The sequence below is a fragment of the Pagrus major genome, chromosome 11 (genome assembly GCF_040436345.1).
Source record: "Pagrus major chromosome 11, Pma_NU_1.0".
Lineage (NCBI taxonomy): Eukaryota > Metazoa > Chordata > Actinopteri > Spariformes > Sparidae > Pagrus > Pagrus major.
In genome coordinates, this window is record NC_133225.1 from 28,086,241 (window position 1) to 28,110,205 (window position 23,965).

Below are 23,965 nucleotides of genomic sequence, written 5' to 3' on the forward strand. Positions count from 1 at the left end.
AATCTGGATTGAAACACACAGTAGTGATCCCCTTTCTCTTTCTCTACCAGGCACTACTGCATGAACATCCCTGAGATCCTTCCCAAGATCCTTCTCGCTGTCAAGTGGAACTCCAGAGATGAAGTAGCACAGGTAATTACAGGCCATATCATACCTGCTTGTTACATAAACACATCCTTGGAACAGAGGAACAGGTTCTGGAAAATCAAAAATTGTGATTATCATTTTTCACAATTTTTTGACATTTTATAGATTAAAAAAATAATCAATGTGATAATAAATGAAAATAATTGGCAGTTACTCTTTACTCTACTCTACTCTATATAAAGAAATGGATTTATGAGTGTATAATTAGTATTAATTCATCTTCCTTGGTTTGTATGTTTCTCAGATGTACTGCCTGTTAAAGGAATGGCCATCTATCCGTCCAGAGCAGGCCATGGAGCTGCTGGACTGTAACTATCCAGACCCCATGGTCAGGCACTTTGCTGTACGCTGCCTTGACAAATACCTGACTGATGACAAACTGTCCCAGTACCTCATCCAGCTTGTACAGGTAGGTCTTAGAGAGAGTCGAGGCTATTGAATTTAAGGACCTGACGGACAAAAGAACGGAGTAAAAAGGAAGACATCAAGGAATAAAAAGTGCTATGACTCAAGTGGACTGTGGAGTATCTGTCTCCAGTGCCCTTGGCTGCCAGTCTCATACCGGTTGGAAAGCAGCTTTTGTTTGGCCTGCTCTTGTGTGCTGAAGACTCTCCATCTATGTCTTAGGTTGTCAGGGACTCTGTGGTGGGGAGACATCATAGAGTCTGAAATTACTAATCTGAACGTCCTGTCTACATCTCCCCTTTTTCTCACCGTTAAAATCTTTCCTTTCCCTCTCTCCTGTTCTAGGTATTAAAATATGAGCAGTATCTCGACAATCCCCTGGCCCGTTTTCTCCTCAAAAAGGCCCTGACCAATCAAAGGATAGGACATTTCTTTTTCTGGCATCTCAAGTGAGTCACCATCCACATTGCTCTTTCTTCATAATTATCTACTTTTCTTTCTCTCTGTCTTTCCGGAAAGCTAAAAATTCATCCTTTCTCCCTGTTTATCGCACCTCGTCTCCCCCCTTTTCTTCTTTGTGGCTCCCTCACAGGTCAGAAATGCACAATAAAACAGTGAGCCAGAGGTTTGGGCTGCTGTTAGAGGCTTACTGCAGGGCGTGTGGCATGTACCTCAAACACCTGAGCAGGCAGGTAGAAGCCATGGAGAAGCTAATTAACCTCACCGACATCCTTAAACAAGAGAAGAAGGATGAGACGCAAAAGGTAAGAAGGACGGCAACACACACAGGTATATGATTTTAATGTTTAAAGTTTTAGTTTTTAACATCTCAATTGCACGGTATGAGATATGAGGGACAAATTGTGGTGATTTATTTTTATCAGAAGTTGTATTATATTCTACATCATTACCATTAAACGTTTGGTAAAATTACAACCTACTGTAGGCAAACTCAAACTTTCAATGCCTGCACATTGTCCCTCACTGCACTGTTTCACAGACATCATGTGGATTTATATTATATTAAACTTCAAAACCATTAACTGCATGTTCTAGATGCAAAATGAGGCACACAGATCTCACTTAGCTGTTTTGACGAAAAATAAGCAATAATGACAAAGCAGGAAATATGCATGCCCCTTCCATGTGGTGCTTTTATCATCAGTGACTTTCCAGTTAATTGACCCTGATCTCTAAGCACATTCGCCACAACTGACAAAACACAGAATTATAATTAGCAGCCTTGATTATATTAAAATACTTAGCATTTTATATGGCATCTGTGTTGCATTACTTATTATTAAGATAACTAACATTAGAATGCCTGAGCAGTCTGTTCATTATTCATTATTCATAATTTTCCCCTCAGTCGTAACACATCTTAAAGGCAGCGATTTTTTTTAGAAGATTTCTCTGTGGATTCGTGTGTGTGTGTGTGTGTGTGTGTGTGTGTGTGTGTGTGTGTGGGTGGGTGTGGGTGTGGGTGGGTGCATGCACACATATTTTGTGCAACTGAATATATGTGTGTGTTGTTGTCAAGTCAAAGTGTATTTCTATAGCACATTTAAAAATGACATGACCAAAGTGCTTCACAAACAAGGACAAAAGAAAATAAATTCAGCAAAACAGACAATAAAAGATCACTCATAAAATCCAATGTAAAAACTGTTAAAAAAAAATATATATTTTACATTTCATTAAGACTCAACATGTGGTTGTGTGTGTGTCTTGTGGAGGTCCAGATGCGGTTTCTTGTGGACCAGATGAAGAGACCAGACTACATGGACGCTCTGCAGAACTTCACCTCTCCTCTCAACCCTGCACACCAGCTAGGAAACCTGAGGTTGGAAGCAAGAGTGAATGAGCTATTGTGTGTGTGTGTGTGTGTGTGTGTGTGTGTGTGTGTGTGTGTGTATGTGTGTGTATGTGTGTGTATGTGTGTGTATGTGTGTATGTGTGTCTGTGTGTCTGTGTGTGTGTGTGTGTGTGTGTGTGTGTGTGTGCGTGTGTGTGTGTGTGTGCATAAGCAAGGTTGTTAATAAAAGATTTACACTGTTTAATAACTTGGATTAATTTGTTCACAGGTTAGATGAGTGCAGAATCATGTCATCAGCAAAGAGGCCATTGTGGCTCAACTGGGAGAATCCTGACATCATGTCTGAGATGCTATTTCAGAACAATGAGATAATCTTCAAAAATGGAGATGGTAACACACACACACACACACACACACAGACACACACACACACACACACACACACACACACACAGCCTCTTAAAGCCCATATTTAAAGGGTAACTTCGGTCTGTTTCAAATAGGACCCTATTTTCCAAATCTTTTGTCTGAAAGTGACTAATGGGAACAACAGTTTTTGAAATTGGTCCAGAAGTAAGAGGTCAATGCAGCCAGCAGCTGCTAAACAGGCTGCAAAGAACCCCTTTGCGTTAGATGTGAAAATATTGAGAAAGGAGGCAGACAACTAAGAAGCAGTGAGAAACAATGTTTAGAGCCAGAACATTTTCATATCTAACTCTGTGAATTAAAGGTTTTGTTGGACCAAACCTGAGTTGTCTATTGTTGGAACAGTTGAAAAAACAAGAAGGTTTTAGTGAGTTTTGTGTCTGTAGGGTTTGAATAACGTATGTTTTACCACAAGAAAATAACTTTTTCTTTAAATGTGTCTGGTGGCTTTGGCGAGAGCAGTTTCGTGTCTGTTTCTGGTTTGACAAAAAGGATTTCATTCTAGAAAAAAGTCTCATCTCTATTTTTGCATCATGTTGTCAGACACTCAGAATCACAATATGAACCTGTCAAAACAAGCACTTTTGGTGGACGTACTTTGAGGATGCGCAGTTCTCCGCAGGGATTACATTGCAGCATGTTTTGTCGCTGCCGGCTGCAGCGGTCTCACTCAATATTGGACCGATTTCAGCTTTTTTTCCCTGTTAGTAAGTTGGAGCAAAAACATGGAAAAATAGGGTCCAAGTTGAACAAAACAAAGTTGTCCTTTGACCTCTGTTGGCCCCTGCAACATGTTTTGGAACTTTTCTTTCCTCTTAACACAGTCTGTAGCTTCAAATCTAACATTATGTTCTGAAAATTATTTCATAACATTTACCGTAACATTTCTTATAAACTCGTTTTGTGAAAACTACTGCAAAGGCCAAAACATACACTTGAAAATAATGTTTATTTTCTTTCACTTTTACCACCATCTTCCATTAAAAGAAGCTCTGAAAACTTCTAGTTTTAAGTATATTTCTTGGTCCCAATCCTAAATGTTGACACAAACTGTGACCTATTTCGAGGCTTCTTGGTAATGTTTGTCTCCTATAATCATACTAACTCGTCCTTATGTTGTGTTTGTGTATAATCTGTCAGTATCCTAGGATGTTATTAACTCTGTCCTCATTGTGTGTGTTTGTGTTGTAGACTTGCGACAGGATATGCTGACATTGCAGATTATTAAAATCATGGAGAATATTTGGCAGAATCAGGGCCTGGACCTGCGGTATTACTCTCTCACTCTTATTGTGTATCTTTCTGCTTTAATGTCTTTCTTCTATATGTCTTTCCTGCCTCAAAGCAAAGGGCTCAGATTATCTGTCTTGTGTGTCTCCAGGATGCTTCCCTATGGCTGTCTGTCACTAGGAGACTGTGTGGGTCTCATTGAGGTGGTTCGCAGCTCCCACACCATCATGCAGATTCAGTGTAAAGGAGGCTTGAAAGGAGCCCTGCAGTTCAACTCAAACACTCTGCATCAGTGGCTCAAGGACAAGAACAAGGGCGAGATGTGAGTTCTTCTCTCCTGGTTTTATTTTTGTATCATCTTGGCATCATTAGAGAGTATAAAACAGTGTTCATTAGACTACAGTATCTGTGCTAAAGGAGATGTCTTTGGGGAAAAACTGATGTTGTTTAGAGTTACAGCCTATTTATGTATGTCTGCATTCAGTTTTGTGTATTTAAATACTTTCTTCTTACTAATTTGTCTTTAAAATGCAAAATTAATAGTGTGACCGCTTACTGGGTGTGTGTCTGTGTGTTTGTGCAGGTATGACTTGGCTGTAGATCTGTTTACGAGGTCCTGTGCTGGCTACTGTGTAGCTACTTTTATCCTTGGGATAGGAGACAGGCACAACAGCAACATTATGGTCAAAGATGATGGACAGGTAATGTGTATATGCACAAACCCAGCACACAATTTGAGATATGAGTAACGTTTACCATATGTTACGCTCGGCCTAGGGGTGCCAAAGCGTGACATAAAACGAACGACAAAAGAGTGTATGTACAACAATAATAATTTATTTACAAAGACAAAGTGTGACTACACAGAACGTGAGTGAAAATATGTACAATGGTGAAGCCTCTGTTCAGGGTGAGCTCAGGCCAAAATAACAAACAAAAACCCAATCTAAACTTCAGATCGGTAATCTAACTAAACCCTATGAAAGAAAAGGAACAGAAAGACATTTGCTAAACCTACCTCCCTAACCTAACCAAAAACAGGAGAAAAAACAGGGAGTAAAGAAAAAGGCAGCTCACCCCTACTGCTTCGTGCCTATTTCCAAACAGGCTTGCTCTGGCAAAAACACAGAGCACTCTAACACTCAGCTGAACACACTCTAGTTCTCAAAAAACACTAATTGATCAAGCACAAACACAAGCAAAGCACGAGCAAGCATGCAGAGTTCACACATAATGTCTAATTTGCACAAAGTTGTAATCCTTGTCAGATCTTAGTAAAGTTACAAGAAGATCTGACTGGAATTATTTAAACATCGATTTAAATAAGTTGATGGTTTTGAGTCATTATTCAGGCATTTTACTCTATTATTGATGCTAATTTAAAATAAATAAATGATGTTTAATAAATAAATGTTGCCCATTTATCTTCACAATTCTTGGGTAGGTTTTCTTTGTCAGATGTCCCAAAAATCATCAATCATAATGTCCTTTAGAGCCCGACCTATATCTCAGTTGGCTGATCAAAGATATATTGGTTTCACCGTATTTGTATATTATGTATATTATATATTTGTAAGCATACTTGGAGTGATTTATGATTATCAATTTCTGCTAAAGTTTAATGTTTCATTTTAGACAATAAAGTTTATTGTTAAACTGTAAAATATCCTGCCTCCATTACAGATTTTTTTCTCAAATGTTTGATAATGACATTTGAAGAATCACTGCAAAAAATGGCAGTATCTCGACCGATATATCGCTATCAGAATTTTTGACTCCCTAATATTGGTATCGGCATCGACCCCAAAAACTGCATATTGATAAGGCTCTAATTTCCTTGTTTTCTGTGTTTTTCTGTGGACTTATTTCACCGCCAGAAGACAGGTAGCACAGCCAGAAACAGCAAAATAGTTGTAGTAACATTTTAAAGGACATAAATAATTTAAATCCTGACTGACTCGGTCTTTATGTGAAGCCAACTGATGTAAAAGCAGAAATGTCTTATTGACAATTCCATATTTGGTAAAAAAAAAAAAAAAGTTTAAGAGAGCACTAAGCAGTCTGAATGGTTACATTCATCCCTGTAAAATAACTGGATATTGGTGGTGAAAGATTTGTGTCGATGCTTTTTGTTTTCCTATGGGTATAGAGTATAAAGGCCTGACTTTAGAGGTGTTGTACTTGTTAGAAAGAGTTACAAACTTTGACTTCCTGCCCTTTCATCTTTGTTCTGCTGTCTTCTAGTTGTTTCATATAGATTTTGGCCATTTCCTGGATCATAAGAAGAAGAAATTTGGCTACAAGAGAGAGCGAGTGCCCTTTGTACTGACACAAGACTTCCTCATCGTCATCAGCAAGGGATCCCAGGAGTGTGCGAAGACCAAAGAGTTCGAGAGGTACTGCACCATCTTACTTCTTCTTTTCCCTAATCATTGTTTCTCTCATCTTCTTTTTCTATCTGCTTACCTGCCACTAGTATCAGTCAGTTTGCTGGTTTGTTGGCTTGTCACTATTTTTTTCATCACAACAACCTATAACTGCAACCCATGCATGGGCCCTGCAGGATTGGTAGTTGAAGCAGTGTGAGGAACATCATTATTGAATTGGCTTGCTGTCACCATTTTTTTAAAACCATTTTTTTCAGAGTTTAATTTTTCTTTTTCTTCTTTGTTTTGCTGTGACTTCCCTGCACTGCAGTCAGAGGACAAATTGTATAAAAAATGTTTAGGACTGCAACTAACGATTATTTTCATTGTTGATTCATTGATTTGTCTCTTGTTCTATAAAAAATGGTGGATAAATGTTGATCAGTGTTTCCCAAAGCCCAAGATGACGTCCTCAAATGTTTTGTTTTGTCCACAACCCAAAGACGTTCAGTTTACTCTCATAAAGGAACCAGAAAATATTCACATTAACAAAAGCTGGAGTCAGAGAATTATGACTTTATTTTCTTGAATATAGTTAATATAGCGATTTATTTAATAGTTGACAACTAATTGATTAATCATTTCCTTCTCCATCTCCCTCCAGGTTCCAGGAGATGTGTTATAAGGCCTATCTGGCCATCCGTCAGCACGCTAACCTCTTCATCAACCTCTTCTCCATGATGCTGGGCTCTGGCATGCCTGAGCTGCAGTCATTTGATGACATCGCCTACATTAGGAAGACGCTGGCCCTGGAGAAAAGCGAACAGGTAAAAAGGCTTTTTTGATCTCATTTCCTTTAAATAGTCTCGAGGCTCACATTTGAGATTTCTGAAACCTCTCCAAGATTATCTCATCCACTTATGTATCTCTTTTCATTTCTTCTTCTTTGTGCAGGAGGCCTTGGACTACTTCATGAAGCAGATGAACGACGCTCACCATGGAGGGTGGACCACCAAGATGGACTGGATATTCCACACAATTAGACAGCATGCACTAAACTGATCTCCTGCACACAAAGATAAACCATCAGTCCCATCGTGGAGTATTTACTTGTCAGCCAGCTGTTCAAGTCCTGCAAACCATGCAGCATCGGTCAAGGAATTTCAGTTCTCCATTATAGCAGATGCCACGAACAGCTCACGGATGATGAAGGATTTCAGCTTTTTTTTTTAAACACCAGCATCATTTCTGTTTATTTAAACGAGGTTCTTGTTTTTTCTGCATTTTCTTGCCATTACAATCTTCCTTTTTTGTGGTCTTGATGATGCCCTCTCACTACCCTCTACATGTTCTGTGTCTACAAGATAGCGTTGTCCTCATGTCCCTGTGAAGATGTGTCCTACCTGGCCGATGCTTGTATCCTTCTGCTGGGTAACCAAGAAAATTCTCCCCCATACCCTGCTGTCCTTGCAGGAAAAACACAAATTGGACAAAAAGGTAAAGAGGACGTATCTGCCAATCTAAAAATATAGCCACAAAGTAAGTTCAACTTGCTGCCCTTCTGCTGTATGCGTCGGAAACCTTTTTGTTAACTTATCACTGCTGAGAAGAAAGCGGGATCAGGAACTGTCTAAATTATCTTACATTTTATGTGTGTTACACAATTTTGTTGTACAGTGCAGGATGACTGGAGTACCTGGGCTTCTATGATGACTACCACTGCACAGTGTCGCCCGTCTGAGCTGATTTGGTGTCAGCTTTCAACTCTCTGTGAGGAAATTTCAAAGCTCAAAACTGCAGAAGAGTCTGAGCTGTTTTGCACTTCTCCACAGTCTCCAACAGCCTCAATGAAAAAGCATTCCGCCCTCGGGAACATTTGTTGGTGGTGCAGCTTTAGAATCTTGGATAAACTTCAGGGTGATGCTGCCTCTCCATCAAAGAAAAAAAAAAAACAGCACTTAGAAATACCAGAATAATATACAGATTTATTATGACTTTTTGAATTTATTTATGTATCTTAGTTTCTTTCAGTTTCTACAGCCTAACTCTCCAGAAACACACCATTGTTTGTGTAAATATATTTTTTGTATTTGTGCTTTTGCTTCCTTCGATCTTCTTCCAACCATGAGTGCAACAGCCTTCCCCTTTTTTCTCGATTATGGAGGATTTGCCATCGTCACTTTTAAGTTAAACATCTCCTTTGACCTTATCAGTAGTTGCCCGATTCGTAGTATTCAGCCTAGTTTGTTTCCCAATGTAGAATTTAACATTTTAATTTGCTTGTGAATGCAGAATGGCAAGAGTCAAAGTGCCAGTCTCACATTTTCTGAATAATGGGACCTATTTTAAGCCTCTGGCTGTCTTACCTTGACGGCAAGCAGAGACCCAGGGGAATGTCTTCCTGTTGATAAAAATGCCTTGGCGTCACAGCACAACACTCCACAACCCTGCACACTGCAAAGTCCTACAAACTCTTCCTAAACAAGCCGTAGTAAGCAAACCATCAGCACTATTAACATGAGAAGCATGAGAAGCTAGCCTTGATCTTTCATTGTGTATTATTTGTATTTCTAACCATGTTAGGTTAGCATGTGCACCATTAGAATGTCTTTACATTGTTGATTCATGGACTTGTGTTTATCACACATTTGTGATATTCTTACCCAGAGCACCTTTCACTGAGCCCACAACACTGGCAGTATTTGAGCCAAGCTTTCCGTTGCCAGGCATTATTAAAGCCATGCTTGACACCTATTTGTTTGAAGCTTAAGTTTTGCAGATTTTTACCAACAGAAACATTTGAGCATGTAGCTTTTTCCATCATTTTAAAGTCACAGTTAAATGGCAGTTTCAGCCTTGTTAGTGAATCAAGTGAAACAGTGTATGTTGATGAGATTTGTTCAGGGAGGGAATTGAACAGCTCATTCAGAGTTGATTTGATCATTGAAAAGTGGGCATGTATAACAAATACAGAGTTATACTGAGCTGTGGGACTGTTGTCTCCACCTACACCCACCTGCTTTGTTAGGTCAGGAGGTAGAGGGTGAACTGAATAACTTATGCTGCGGTTTAGTCAAAGTCTGAGGTTGGATTTTCCAAGTTGAAATTTCCTACTTCCGTCCTCCAAGCATTCCAGGTGCATGATGCCAAAAGTAACAAAAAACGTTGCTGACTGTAACAAAGTGATGTCTCTTTCACAAGTGACACACAAGTGAACCCTCAGCAGTGCACCTTCCTTGCATATAAAAACAAAATAGAGCAACAGATGCCATTATACGTTTTATTTTAAGGCTTTTTTATTCTTGGAAACTCTTCTAAATATTCAATTCACTAGCCTTGTACAAATACTGTTGACTACAAATGCATCCTACCACCCTCTCATGGGTGCTGCCATTGTTGTTGTTGGGGTAGATGATGTGCCCTGAGTTTGCAAGAAAGAATTACGAGTTTGATTGTTCTTTTTTATAGTAGGAGGTTGGACGTTTTCAAGTTCAGATTAGTCTGGAACACAGCATTAAACCTCAGCTACAGTCTTTAGACACACATCACTACGCTAGCTGCGATTAACCACCAGCTAACAAGTGCGGTTTTACATGATGGGCTCGGTCAGCTAATCATCACAATCACATTTCACTGGATTCATTTGTGTAGTTTATTCAACTCCCAAGTTTAAGGTGAATCATAAAAAAATATTTTAACGTTTTACAGAAGTACAAAAGGGAAGGATTTTATGTAACACTTTATAATAACCATCATTAAGTTAATATTATGATAATATCACTGTTAATAAAAATTGAAATGCTTTATAAACCACTGTGAAGGTTTATAAACATCAGTTGCAGCTTCATTCCAGCAATCCAAATGTTTACAGGTGTAAAAAAGTACACAGTATTTATTTACCATTTACAGGAATAAAAAACATTAGTTGCTATCTATAATAAACAATTTCTTAATAAATGGTTTATAAAGCATTTCATTGTTTGTTGCCAATGAAATAACTATTATGTAATAACTAAAGTAGGGCTGGATATATATGAACTCATCAGATTGCTCTACTTGTTTTAATAGTCTTGACCCACTTATTTAAAAATGTCATTGTGTTAATGTTTTGTGAAAGTACAAAGTCGTCCCTACAATATTGTTGCAGTATCAATATTAAGGTATTTTGTCAAAACATATCGTGATATTTGATTTAGTCGCTCAGTCGGAGCATTTATGAAGTGCTTTTTGGACACATTTCAAAATATCGAGGTATATCATACATAGGGATACAGCTTAAAAATAGCGTGATATTATTTTAAGGGTATACCGCCCAGCCCTAAGTCAAAGTTTAAGTAACAAAAATGTTCCATTTATTAGAGATGATTAATATAAAGTGTTACTTGATTTTGATGTAACTAAGAAATGCATTTCCTTTTCACTGTGTTTTTAAAGGAGCCGATAGCTGGCTCCTTTAAATTAACAATAAGAGGCAGTAAACAGTAACAGATTTGTCGGTTTAATTGAGAACCTGTCATACGCTGTGCTTTGCTGAGGACAGAATGTAGTATTTAAAAGAAATGGTGCCTCATGGCGGCCTCACAAGCCCCCAACACCCCTCACAATGTACCTATAAAGACATTTGGATGTGCGCATAGCTGAATTCTTGTCTTGTCTTGAAAGCCAGTGTGTCAGCTGAGAAGAGAGTCTGCACTTTGCCAGTTCAACCATTGATTGTATTGAAAAGCCAAAGTTGTGGTCTGTTCTGATGTGGCGTACGTCTGTGATGTCATATTATTGCAGCATTAATGGCTAGAATGTATTTGAATTGCTAACGTAGACCTTATGTGCTCTCATCTCTTTATGTTTTTGAATCATTCATGTTTCTTTTCCAATGTCAGATGCAGCTAGTGCCACTAAACGCTGTCGGCTATCAGCAGAGAGCTCTCCGTCACTATTCCTTCTTTTTGTAAATGTGCCAAATCAGGCGTCAATCAGGCCTGTGAACGCATTGTGCAGTGATGCATATCACTTACAGAGTTGAATGCACTGCAAAATTCTAGTTTTCAAAGCCTTTTTTTGTCCAAAAGAGGAAAAAAAAGAAAGTTAGCCTAGTGTGCATGTTTCTCAAGCAACGTAACTTGTATGTATGCGATGTACATTTTGAAGCAGCATTAAGCAGTATGTATGTACAGTTACAGTCAAACCTCATTTTGTATGGGAGGCTTCATGTGTCACAAACCTGTCGTGTTGTTATCTTTTAATATTCTTTCCCAATTATCCTTCACACTGATGTGTGAGTGTTTGTGTGTGCCCACATACAGTAATTGTCTTTCTGTACAGGTTGCAGAGCTTCATTGGCAGGCCCCAATGAAAACCCACACTATGTATGTGTGTACGTATGTATGTGTTCATGTGTCTGTGTGTGATGACACTTAACTATTGAAGTGATGTGTCTCTAAATGTTTTGTAAGCCTTTTTTCCCCCGCTGGCTGTTCTGTGCCAGAGAAAGAAAAAACGAACGAAAAAAAAGATGCTGAAGTTTTTGCATCGTTTGTAAGGAAACAAACGAGGGGAGAGGGAGAAACTTTTTTCATACATAAGTTGTAAATGTTTTACTTGAAATGTCACAAATCAGAACCACAGCTGTATTTTGTTGGTTTAAAGTTTAGATTTGGGGGCGTATGGTGTCTGTCACATACTGCTTGTGACTGGAGCTGCAAGGATTGGTTAGTCCCCAACTATTTTGAGAACCGATTTGTCGCATCAGGCATTTTTTTTAAGCAAAAATGTCAAACATTTGCTGTTTACAGATTCCTAAATTTGAGGATTTGCTGCTTTTCTTTGTGATCTATGAGAGAAATTGAAGAGTCTTTGGGTTTTGGATTATTGGCTCGACAAAAGAAGCAACTCATATTACATTTACATGTTATAATCTAAATGCTTGAAATTGATAAATCATGAAAATAACCGGCAGATAAATCAAAAATGAAATGCATCATAAGTTGCTGCTCTAATTGCGCGTGTGTGTGTTTTTGTGAGAGAGTGTGTGTATTTAACTGTACGCAAATACCGGAGATTGAATCATGTCATGTACAGGCTTTTTGTTGAATGTTATTGATGCCACAGTCCTGAATTTCAGAGTGAAAACTTGCCTACTTCTTGAACTAGTGAAGGTCTAAAGTTTTGCTTGAGGTCATATTTCTAAGATCAGGTGCAGTGAGAACCTAGAACTTTATCTTGCGAGATACTTTCACCTTCAGCCTCAAAATCAAAAGAACGTCCAGCACCAGAGTGATAGCTCTCAAATCCTCTCAGAGCATGTTTGTTTGTTTCTCCTGGTCCTTGACTTTGGCTCTGAATTGATGTTGGATTCCTGCGCTAATTGTTGCACTAGATTTTCTACCCTTAAATGAAATCTTTGATGCCACACATGCTTTATCCCTGTTAGCTGCTTAAAAGCTCAGCAATGAAAACACAGGCCCATATTGACAAATCTGCTTATCACAGGATCGGCTCAACTGGCTTTGTCTATTTTTGTTGCTGAACCAGTTTGTCTGACTGCATGGATCAACAATCTGCAGAGATTGAGTATCACATAATCATGTACCTGCTGTTTTACTCGGTTGAAGTCGAAAATGATATTAAGTCCTTTGTGTGCAGAGAAATACTGATAGATTTTCTGTGAAGTTTAACATCTGCTCTTCAGTTTGCCCTTGCTGATACAATCATATGATCTGAGCTATGATTCCAAGAGACACAGTGGACATAATAACATGAACACTCTGAAAATATAATGCAATTCAATGCAATATTCATGCAGTAAATACTACTTTTGTTAAACTTGTGGTGTCTGTTATTGATTAGCATCGGACAAGTCTTCATTCTGAGGTGTTTTGTGTTACTGTTGGACAGGTGTTCACACTATTGTGTCCACCACCTGTACGAATTTGGGCCCTGAAATTTAGTGAATCCAGCCTGTGTTTCTTCCTGCAGAGCAGTTTAAAACATTGTCCTCATTTGAACACAAATTGTGTTTTTAAAAAGCCTTTGAGCCAAATAAATGTTGAAGGTTTTAAACTCTTTTTCTTGCAGAAAAAAAATCAGCGTTTGATCAAAGAGCAAACATGATGAATCATGTGGGTTATTGATCGATTGTGGTCATTTTTGAGGCTTCGGCCATGTCCCAAACTTTCACTGTAAAGATACATTTTGATTAAATGGTCTGTGGTTTTATGTTCTTTTCTGTATGCAGTGCTCTAAACTAGATTTAGAGCTAGATTTTAGACTTTAGTGTGTCACTAATAACATACCCTGCTGTCAGAGCTATACTATGAATGAAAGTACATCGGGCCAATGTAGTGTTTTTCACAGCCTACCTGCATGAGATTGGGTAAAGATGAATATTCTTCATCTTGCTACATGTTTTCTTGTGTTTTTTTTTTAGTCTGCTAAGCAGCCATACAGTCGTTCATAAGTTAATGCCTTAAGTTTGCTCCCTGTAGGAACACTTTCTAGGATAATTCATCCTCTCAATAACATGCGTTTTTATTTATAAATGTATATTGTGTTTCGTTTTGGCTCCCTGGTCATAGAGTAAAGGTTTGTACCCTGACTGACTGACTGACTGGTCATCTGAGTGTTCTGTGAAGATGTACAAATAAATTTGTTAAACATTCACCCAGCTCTGTTTGCACTGTCCTCCCTTGCAGTTTGACTGTACAGCAGGCCTTGGTTCACCTTGTTCAACCATAATGACTCCAATTCTTGATTTTGTTTTATTTTCAGGATATTTTTTACAGAGAACTGTCAGGGAAAACTGTGAATGTCACTTCACAGGACATCAGTTTAGTGTTTTTCTCAGTTGCTTCACACATTTGTTGAATTTTTCAGCTGTTCAGTGGAATTCTTCCTTTTTAAAAAAAAAAAAAAAGCCCAGAAAGATTGATTTGGGTCAATGAAAGTGACTTTGTTAAGAGAAGTCATGGGACACCCAGTGTGATCTCTGCATCTCCTGATAAAACAGAGCTGAATATTGTTGGTCCAGGAGAGAGAAGCTGATCACAGTCAATGGTTACAGAAAGAAATGACAGGAATTTTTGATAATCTGCATTTACATTCACACATAAAACCAGCACATAGGATAAAGTCTTGTTTTATTTTCCAGCCTTTTTTTCCCTTTGAGAATGACAGCTTTCCAATGCACTTTATACATTTAATCACATCTGTAATGAATGGACACTAAAGGCTCTCATATCTTTGATTTACCAGCCATTAAAATGACGGCAGTGCAGAGGTCTGCCATCAGTCAGTCCTTGAGTTACAGGCCCCCAGAATTGGCTACACTGCTTATTTTATTAACTCTTTGGCTTTTATAGTTTGAACTCTGAATAACACTCCTGAGGATGTTCCTTCAAAAAAACTTATGTGCAAGTGAAACTATTTTGAATATAAATGTGGTTCCTGTGAGGAAATATTTATCCCACCAGGTCTATATCAGCGAAGCTCCCTGCTGGAGTTGGTTCGACGGTTCCATCTTCAGTGACCTCTTCAGGTGCATCAGTCCCTGCCAGACTGACGGGATTGAAAGGTTTCCAGGGCTTGGACGGGCAGTGGAAGGGGGTGTCGTTCACAGAGTCTGAGGATGCATCAGGGGAGACGGACGGTTGGGTGGCTGTGGTGTCCTCCTCAGAGGATTCTTCCTTGACACCCTCCTTGACACCCTCCTTGGCAGCCTTGGTGGGGGTTGGCTGTGGGCTGGGCTTTGTTGAGGCATTGGAGGGAACTTCATAGAAAAGGTTCCTGAGCGGAGACCAGCCAGGAGGACGACGCCTGGTGAACACCTGAAGATACAGTGTACAACATGTGAATGAATGGTGGATAGTGACATAACCCAGCCTTCCTCATTGATGTGCACCCTCTACACTTTACAGCTTAAAACACTTTTAGACAATTTATTATAGAGTGAAGGTCTCGTGTAGGCTTCCTCTAGAATTGGCAGAAATAAAACAGAGTTAAAAACAGAGACACCACTTTTGTGATTTTCACAACGTAAATTCACTGCTAGTGGTAAAAAGCTAATGTTGGGCTATAAACAGGCCACACTTACGAACCATAAGTAAGCCGAGCAGGTCTATTGAGGATTCCTGATCCTGGCTAACTAACCAACAGTAGTCCCTTTATCATTACTACATTGGGGGTTTCTGATGATGTATGAGTAAAACTGTTTTTGTGTCCTGCTTTTCAAAACCAGGGTTCCAAGCTCTTGAATAATTAATTAAAATAAGCTCAATAAATCACAATAAATGAAAGAAAAAGAGAGAGTAGGAGCAAAACAAAGCAATAAAGCAGGTTATATCACAGGTTGGGGTAACATTGGTGGCTGTGCTGCTCATTATTCGGTTTCTAAAAGAGAAAAAAACTGTTTCATGTTGGATTATTGTGACAAGTGTGTCTCACCATTGGCAGTTCCCCTTGTCCACAGTCTAACTGTGTCTGGGGGGGCTCAAGTCTCCACGGTGCTACATCTACTGTTGAGTTACAGTTAACAAATTCCTACAAACATAAATACAGAGAGAGAGACATGTCAGGCTGATAAAACGTCACATTATATCAGTGGTATTATGTGTTTTGTTGTCATGTTTACCACATTCTCCTCATCAGGGACACACAGATGGTTAAGATCTTTGTGTTCGGCCTTGGCGCAGTTGGTCCTTCTCATATCAAATCTCATCTTGTACCTGAAACCGGCGACCACCTGCAGGGATACATGCAGAAGGTAGGTGGAAAAGAAACAAGTTTTCTCCACCTGACATTCCTCCCACTTCCTCTCTCCTCATATCATCCAGTCTCTACCTGTCTGGTGGCGTGCTGGACATTGTTAAAGGCGAACAGGTGAGTAGAGTCAGACATGGAGTTATACTTGGAGATGGAGGCCGTGAGAGGACCCCTGAGGTCCTCCGAGTTGTCAGCGATCTCCTGCGGGCAGCCCAAACACTGAGCTTTCTCTCGAACGATGTAATCATCTGGAGAGGAGAAAGATTGTGAGAGGGAGAAAAAGAGAGGAGACGGCAGGCGGTTTGTGGCTCAGGACGTTCACTACACGGTCAACTCATAAATTAGGATTTTAAAGAAGTACTTATAAATACTAGTCATCTTCTATGGAAGCCTCGAGGGGCAAGTGAAATACAAATAATGGTGATCATTTTAAAATTTTTCCAGATTTACTTTCCATAAGCTTTGGCAGATTTTTTATTTTTTTTTTGCCAGGATCTTTTTGTTTTGGTATGTGATTTATCTCTTTTTTTTTTTTTTTTGCAAAGATCTTTTTTCTATTCACTACTTATCCTTTTAAAAATCACATGCCAAACGTTTTCACATTTGAAAAAAAAAAAAAAAAAAATCCACCTGCACTTGCCTCTCGGGGCTTCCCGAGTTCAGCACCGGCATTTTACAACAAAACAAAGCGCCCCTCGCCCCCCGTCCTCTCTACCTCTGCTGTTCTCAGCAGCACGGAGGAAGGATTAAGTTACCCCTTTTGTTGACCGTGTCAAGTGACGATGTTTTTTATGATTTCTGGCCCCCAAAAATAATGTGACAACTGACCTCTAATGAACATTCCTGTCTAGTTTATAGTAAAACATATCTGCTGTCGTTGTATGTTGTAAACTCTTCTGTTGACAGAACATTTAATGTGTACATTTGGACTAAACATGATTATTCATCTGGGGGGAAATCCATTGAAAGTGTTTGCACTGCAACCAGGCTGTTTACTTAACAGCTTTTAAACCTCACAACCTTTCCTTCACTGAGGCCAAACTGAACACTACTTGAGTTTAATTTTCTAAAGTGAGCCTTAAAAAGTTGGGAGTTAGAGAAAACACTGAATCTATTTGCTGTGGGCTGACAGTGAGCTGGTTAGGCAAACAGATTAAAGTCTAGACTGTGACTGCCTTTTATGGTGTGATAAGTTAATATTGTGCAGATAGTGTTGGTAGATTACACAATCCCCTGCGCCCACCAGTGTACAATTTCCTCAATGACTCACTGTTTTCTCTATGAGAAATATGCTGTGCTCTCACAGAGTCAGGGTGGACTAAATCAATACACCAGAGATTTGTGCTGCAGAAAACGCTCCAAAAATTACCAAATTATGCTGAAAAGAGCTGAAACATTGTGGATAGTACTAATTAAAATCAATATATGGGATGAGATTTAAAAGAGGCCCTGTGGAGGCATGACATGATAAGTAATATGTCTTAAATGAGGCCGCAAGTTGCAAAAGTTGATTTTGTGCTTGTTGAGAGCATTTTGAAAGAAGTTTCTGGCACTCTGAAACTTCCCAGAGCTCACAAACTAAAATGTTTGTATCTGTGTTGTTTAATTCTAACAAAAGGTTATAAGATGGACAATTGGGTGAGGCTGGGAAGAGTTGCTAGGCAACCAGCAGACTCTTCAGGAAGTCACAACCCCATGTCAAACCACACCTTGACCTCTATCAAAATACTTTTTTGTTTTTTAGATGTTTTTGTACAAATCAAACAAGATAAAATGTGCTGTTAAGTGAGATTTAGAGATGATAGCTGACAGATTTTGTAACCTTTGGACAGACCCAGGCTAGCTGTTTCCCTCTGTTTCCAGTCTTTATGCTAAGCTAAGCTAACTGCCTCCTGGCTCCAGCTTTGTATCGATCCAACAGACATGAGAGTGATATCAGTCTTCTCATCTGACTCTCTACAAGACAGCAAATAAGAGCATTTCTCAAAACTATTCACTGCACTTGCAGATAATCCTGCTGATTCTTCTTGTGTCATAACTGTTAAAAACATTTTAATGTTTAATTAAATTTCAAATCATGCACTCACCGAGCACACAGTCCACCTGTCTGGTGTCTGTTTCCGTCTCTGTCATGTAGACTGTGGCATTGCATGAAATTGGCTTCTGGAGGCAAAAACAGGATACATGACCTTTACATTAACTAGTGTTGACATTATTATATTGTATTTTCTCCACAGACATGAATGGAGGATGGTTTATCTCATGAATATTACCCTGTCTACAGACAGATAGTCACAGTCTGTCCAGGGTTTGCTGCTCCCAGCTGGACAGTCACTCCTCCTGCTGGTGAACTGCAGTGAGTACACCGAGTCTGCTCCATTCTCTGACTGAAGAGACAAAGCACCCACAGTACTTCAAAAAGCTCTGCACTTTTAAATATCAGAGGAATATTGGGTTGCATTGTTTGTTTAGACCTTATAAGGGGTCTTGACGACAACACTCGGTGAATTTGCAGAAACCCACACTTTTGTTTCGATCACCTACCTTGCTGGCTGTTACTATCTGAAAGAGGGCCAGCTTATTTCCTGCGCTCAAATTCTCATTGAACTTGGTGACAGCGCTGTTGACGGCCTTCTCCACTGATGGGTCATCACAGAAGATCAGGACACCGGGAGGGACCTCCGTTACCTCCTGGAGGGGTAGAATTAAAACAACACACAGAAACATAAGGAAGTAAAATTCTACTGCTCAAAATTAGGCCTGACTTCACCGCTGGTGGTTTATGTTTTCTTATGTTATCATTTTTATTACATTTCTTCAATGAAACCATCTGAGAAGGAACATGCACTCTTGGGTCAAAGTGCTGATGACTCATAAACATACAACCTGTGAAAAGCAGTGGTGGAAAGTAACAAAGTACATTTACTCAAGTAAAGTTTGTGCTATTTCTATCTGACATAAATATTTCCATCTACTCTAATCCAGCTACTTTACACTTCTACCACAATATAAATATTATTGTTCTTTATACTCAACTACATTTATTTGACAGCTATAGTTACCACTACTTTTATTTTCTATGAAAAAACTTGATCTAGAGCTGCGTTAACATTAACAACTTTAAAATGCCTCTTACATGTAAATGCATTAGTGATATAAATCCAATATAAAAAGAGCAATATTGCTTCATAACAACTACTTTTACTTTTGACAATTTGAGTACATTTGTGCTGACAACCGCCTACATTTACTTAAATGAGACTTTGCATGAAGGACTTGTGACGAAGTACTTTCTTGGTGTGATATTGCTACTTTTATTTAAGTAAGGGACCTGAACTAGTTGTGACTGACAATGTGTTGACTTTATACCTTACACTTATTCTCCAGAATATGAAGCATTTTATAATATATAATACAAGTTAGCCCCACTTCTGTGACCTACAACATTAAAATGCTGTTTATGTGACAGTGCAACAAAAATAATATTCAACTTTGATATTTTGCTGATAATTCTGTTCTTTTACGTCAGTAAAGTTTTCAGTGCAGCACTTCTTCTTGTAGTGGAGTATTTCTATAGTGTGGTTTTACTACTTTTACTTCACCAGAGGACCAGAATTCTTCTTCCAGCGCTCCTGTAACCCTCTGCAGCCTCAACGTTCCTCTGTTCTCAGTGTAATCTAGGTTTTCAGTTATGATTTCTGATACTTACCTGCCCAAAAACTGAGCTGTAGAGGCACAGCAGGCCCAGCAAACACAGCCCCACTCCGCTCCTCATCGTCCGATCCTGATGGATGTTTGGCTCTGCTCTGCTATGAAAATGGCAAGTTGATGAACACTTTTAGCTACAATTTACCAATAATAAATATCCATGCACCCCATGTCCAAATAACGTCCTAACCCTGGCAATTTGTAGATGGATCAATCTCGTGTTAAATATCATTTTCAAGCTTAAATTCTTCAATTCTTTCATGTAAAGACTGAGTGATACTTACAGTTTCTGCAGTTGGAGGCCTGCTGCTGATCCTGCCGGGCTTGAAGAGGAAAAATTTGACTCCTCTCCACACAGAAATGTGCAACAGACTGAAGGTCTCCTGAAACTGTAGGTGGGAATCCTCAGAAAGATGATGACACACTGATGGACACATACACAGAGGACAGGAGGGCACAGAGGAGATGACACACACCCACACACACACACACACAGACTCGAAACGCTCAGTCGGTAAAAGGCAAGTAAATGTTTGCTCTTTTGTTTGCCCTCCTACCTGTCGAGTCAACACAACAGTCAGTATCAGAGAGAAGAGAGCACGTAAGGAGATGGACAAACTTCTTTTATTAGCGACTTTTAAAGTGTCTTCAACACATCAACACACATAATCACAAATTCACAAAGTAGAGTTGATTTGCACTGATTGTACAGTAGCAACATTTTCCCTAAGTGCACATGTTCAGGGGCTACTGTGTGTCACCGTGTGTGTGTTTTGTGTGTTTCAACTGGTACTTTGTCCTTGTCGACCTTTGGCCTATACCACTGTGATTGCCCCACTGCTCCTCTGTGAAATGAGGTGACATGTGCTCAGATGTTACACTCCATATACATGTATCATACAGACATTGTGTTTGCTTTGTCTGCTTGTTATAACTGTACAGGATTACACCAAAGTTCACCAAGTACAAGAACGTCATCTTACCTGTCAGCTGATGACACCACGCTAGAATCTTCCCTGTGTTGCTGATATGAAGGAACCACTTTAGCTCCATTAGTTACAGCTCTGTTATGAGAGATACAAAGTAAGTACTTACATATATTTTATTTTTATTTTTTAAGACTGTAATGAGAAAAAAAAATGTGATTATGTACAAATCTAGATAAGTGTTCATTTATAAGAGCGTAACTCTTGCGTCTTGTGGTTACAAGTGTGCCAACAAATACTGCTGTGTTTTAGGCATCACAAGTGTTTGGAATTATATCAATATTATATCATTGTCATGATGTCAGAGTTTTGATGTTATTTTGGCATCAGACCCGAGCCACCAACGCAAAGCGTCAGTTTTTGACAAACCAGGGAATGACTCTCAACTATTAAAGTGCAAACAGCAATAACTGGGATTATAAACTAGAATATTTCTCAAGAAAATTTGCATGTGCCTGATGCTTGGTAAGTAAGTATAAATAGAGATGGTGATATCTGTCTGAGAGAGAGGGAGACAAAATGGCCGACAAAACGCTTGTTCAGTGAGTTGTTAGCCATGGATGTTGTGTATATGTGTGTGAGCTCACTTAATTTAATAGGAAACAATGTCCCAAACTCCATATATATATAAATATATGTAAAAAATCAATCAATAAATAAAAAAATCCCTCCCTCGCCCCTGTGAGCGGTCTTGTGTTCTTCCTCCCTCATCCAAGCTCAGGTCCTCTACCAGAGGCCTGGGAGCTTGAGGGTTCTGCGCTGTATCTTAGCCGTTCTCAGGACTGCACTCTTCTGGACAGAGATCTCAGATGTTGTTCCTAAAATCTGCTGGAGCCACTCTCCCAGTTTGGGGGTCACAGCACCAAGTGCTCCTATCACCACAGGGACCACTGTTGCCTTCACTCTCCACATCTTCTCCAGCTCTTCTGTCAGCCCTTGGTATTTCTTCAGCTTGTTGCTGTTGCTTGGGATCTATCACCACTGCCACTGTGCTGGATTGTGTCTGGGGTCCTGCCTGGTATGGCGTGGTCTACACAGAGCCCTCTGGTCTCAATCAATCTTGTTTTTCCGAGCCACTGGCAGGATTTCTCGAAACCAGCCACTTCTTCAAACTGTCTGTTTTTTTCTTCCATGATGTTTCCTCCTGCTCTCCTCACCGAGGGCCATCTACCAGTTGTATTCATGGATGTTTGTTGTTTTTTCATCCTGGATGGTGGCTATGACACTCACTAGTCCTCGGCCTCCTTCCTTCCTCCCACTTAGTGCACATGCCTGGATTTGGGGTGCAACCCCCCATGCATTGTGAGGAGCTTCCTTGTCTTGATATCAGTGGCCTCCATCTCCTCCTTTGGCCAGCGTAGGTGTTGATTGCTCAGACCTTGTTCTTACCATTCAGCTGTCTTTTCAGCTTTTCAGCTTCTAGGTGGCTGCTCTCCTCATCTGCTATGTTGCCTTCTGGTAGTTCAACCTGTCAGTTCATCTTCCCTCTCTTCAATACCACACTTATCTAGTGTGATATACATTTTACTTGAGTCAATGGGTCATATGACCTGGAAGACTTTTCATAAAGATATTAATAAACAATATGACACATTACCCATTTAAAGAGGCTTGGGGGAGAGAATTGGATAGGGAAATCTCAGATGAGATGTGGGAGAATTGTATTAAAAACATCCATGATAGCTCAATCAATGCAAGACATAATTTGATACAATTCAAGGTAGTACACAGACTGCACTATTCTCCCTCCAGATTGCAGAAAATATTTCCAGATGTGTCATCCCAATGTATTAAGTGTAGAAGTGAAGAAGGAACACTATCCCACTTATTCTTGTCATGTCATAAGCTACAATCATTCTGGGACTCCTTGTTTGAGTTTTTCACCAAGGCCTTTAATAATCCATGTAACCCAGACCCATTCACCGTATTGTTCGGGGTGGCCAATCCAGATAGTGTGAAAAGTAGTTGTGAAGCTAAGGCTATTTCCCTTTCAACATTGATAGCCAGAAAGCTAATTTTACAATCTTGGAAATCTGAAAGGTCTCCTACATTTGAGATGTGGTTGAGAGAGCTGGGAAATGTATTACACTTGGAGAAAATCAGGTATATTATGTCTGCTAGAGAGGAAACTTCTTCTAAAATCTGGCAACCTTTTCTCGATTTAATGTCTAAAAACTGAACTTGTGCTACTCTGTCGCTGTGCCATTATCTTTGTCCTATGTCCTGTTTGTTGCATGTCAAAAACCCCTGTCAAGAAACCTGTACTGTTTTGTGTAGCACCACCAACTATTGTTAATATGTATCTATTTTTCTGTTACAAAAACAATAAAAAATAAATACACAAAAAAACAGTATGACACATTTTCATTAAAAATATGTTTTTTCAAATTGAAAAACACTTAAATCCAATAGGAAGAGGTGTGTCGGTCAGAAGAATGAGAACTCTAATAATATAGAAATACGAGAACAAAACTGACAACCACCCAGCCTATAAAAGACATGGACAAACCCCAACCATTTACACCATCTCATCTTTAATTTTGTGTTAAAGATCACCCACCTGGTGCTCTGAGCAAAGCAGAACACTCTGGATCTGAATGAGACCGGTCCGTCTGTGTTCTCGTACCTTTCAGCTCTGCCGTATAAAAAACCTTATAAATGTAACATAAATAATGGCATTCATCCTTTAACATGACTCTTAGTAGAGTACGATGTGGACTGTTTACCAGCTGTGACAGTGTCTGCTGGTGATGTTTTCAGTTTCTGAGTGTGTGTGTGTCTGTGTGTGTGTGTGTGTGTGTGGTCATCAAAATGTGGTCCTGGTTACACCCTTTGTGATGGGGAACTATGACAGAAGCAGTTTTGAGTAGTTTTCAAACTGTTTATATGTCTGTCTGTCCGTCTGTCTGTGGACAGATGTTGTAAACGCAAAAGCACCCCAATCGTGCATAATGCAGTCATGAAACTTTACAGGTGTGTAGTCGAGATGAAAATGAAGGCCGAAATTCAAATATGGCTGTTATCCGAGCAAAGGAGCCAGAAGCAGGGAGGTAGGAAATAGGAAATGTGCCATTGGCCCCGTTCCTTACGACAATGGTCCACATTTGTTTTAAGCTGGGGATCAC

At 39.4% G+C, this 23,965-nt stretch overlaps 2 protein-coding genes across 3 annotated transcripts in view; one reads left to right on the plus strand and one right to left on the minus strand.

The window, feature by feature from the left end:
• Positions 1–14,049, plus strand: part of LOC141004456 (phosphatidylinositol 4,5-bisphosphate 3-kinase catalytic subunit alpha isoform-like) — a 33,517-nt gene extending 19,468 nt beyond the window's left edge. Inside the window, exons 15-26 of the mRNA XM_073475948.1 lie at positions 51–132; positions 392–556; positions 898–1,001; positions 1,145–1,316; positions 2,289–2,395; positions 2,637–2,758; positions 3,986–4,064; positions 4,176–4,346; positions 4,608–4,725; positions 6,269–6,420; positions 7,055–7,217; positions 7,345–14,049. Of these exons, the coding sequence (XP_073332049.1) occupies positions 51–132; positions 392–556; positions 898–1,001; positions 1,145–1,316; positions 2,289–2,395; positions 2,637–2,758; positions 3,986–4,064; positions 4,176–4,346; positions 4,608–4,725; positions 6,269–6,420; positions 7,055–7,217; positions 7,345–7,452 (1,543 nt within the window). The 3' untranslated portion in view covers positions 7,453–14,049. The remainder of the gene's footprint in view (positions 1–50; positions 133–391; positions 557–897; positions 1,002–1,144; positions 1,317–2,288; positions 2,396–2,636; positions 2,759–3,985; positions 4,065–4,175; positions 4,347–4,607; positions 4,726–6,268; positions 6,421–7,054; positions 7,218–7,344) is intronic.
• A 459-nt stretch (positions 14,050–14,508) lies between these two features.
• Positions 14,509–20,282, minus strand: kng1 (kininogen 1). 2 transcript variants are annotated; one of them, XM_073475951.1, is made up of 9 exons: positions 20,139–20,282; positions 19,856–19,952; positions 18,691–18,837; positions 18,420–18,533; positions 18,234–18,309; positions 16,225–16,394; positions 16,016–16,126; positions 15,829–15,924; positions 14,509–15,212 (listed from the first exon to the last, which is right to left on the minus strand). In XM_073475951.1, the coding sequence occupies exons 2-9, from the start codon at positions 19,919–19,921 to the stop codon at positions 14,847–14,849; spliced, it is 1,146 nt and encodes a 381-aa protein (XP_073332052.1). In that variant the 5' UTR covers positions 19,922–19,952; positions 20,139–20,282; the 3' UTR covers positions 14,509–14,846. The 2 variants fall into 2 exon arrangements, with proteins under 2 accessions (XP_073332052.1, XP_073332050.1); XM_073475949.1 differs by having other exon boundaries at positions 19,856–19,955; positions 20,139–20,280.
• Between the last annotated feature and the right edge of the window lie 3,683 nt (positions 20,283–23,965).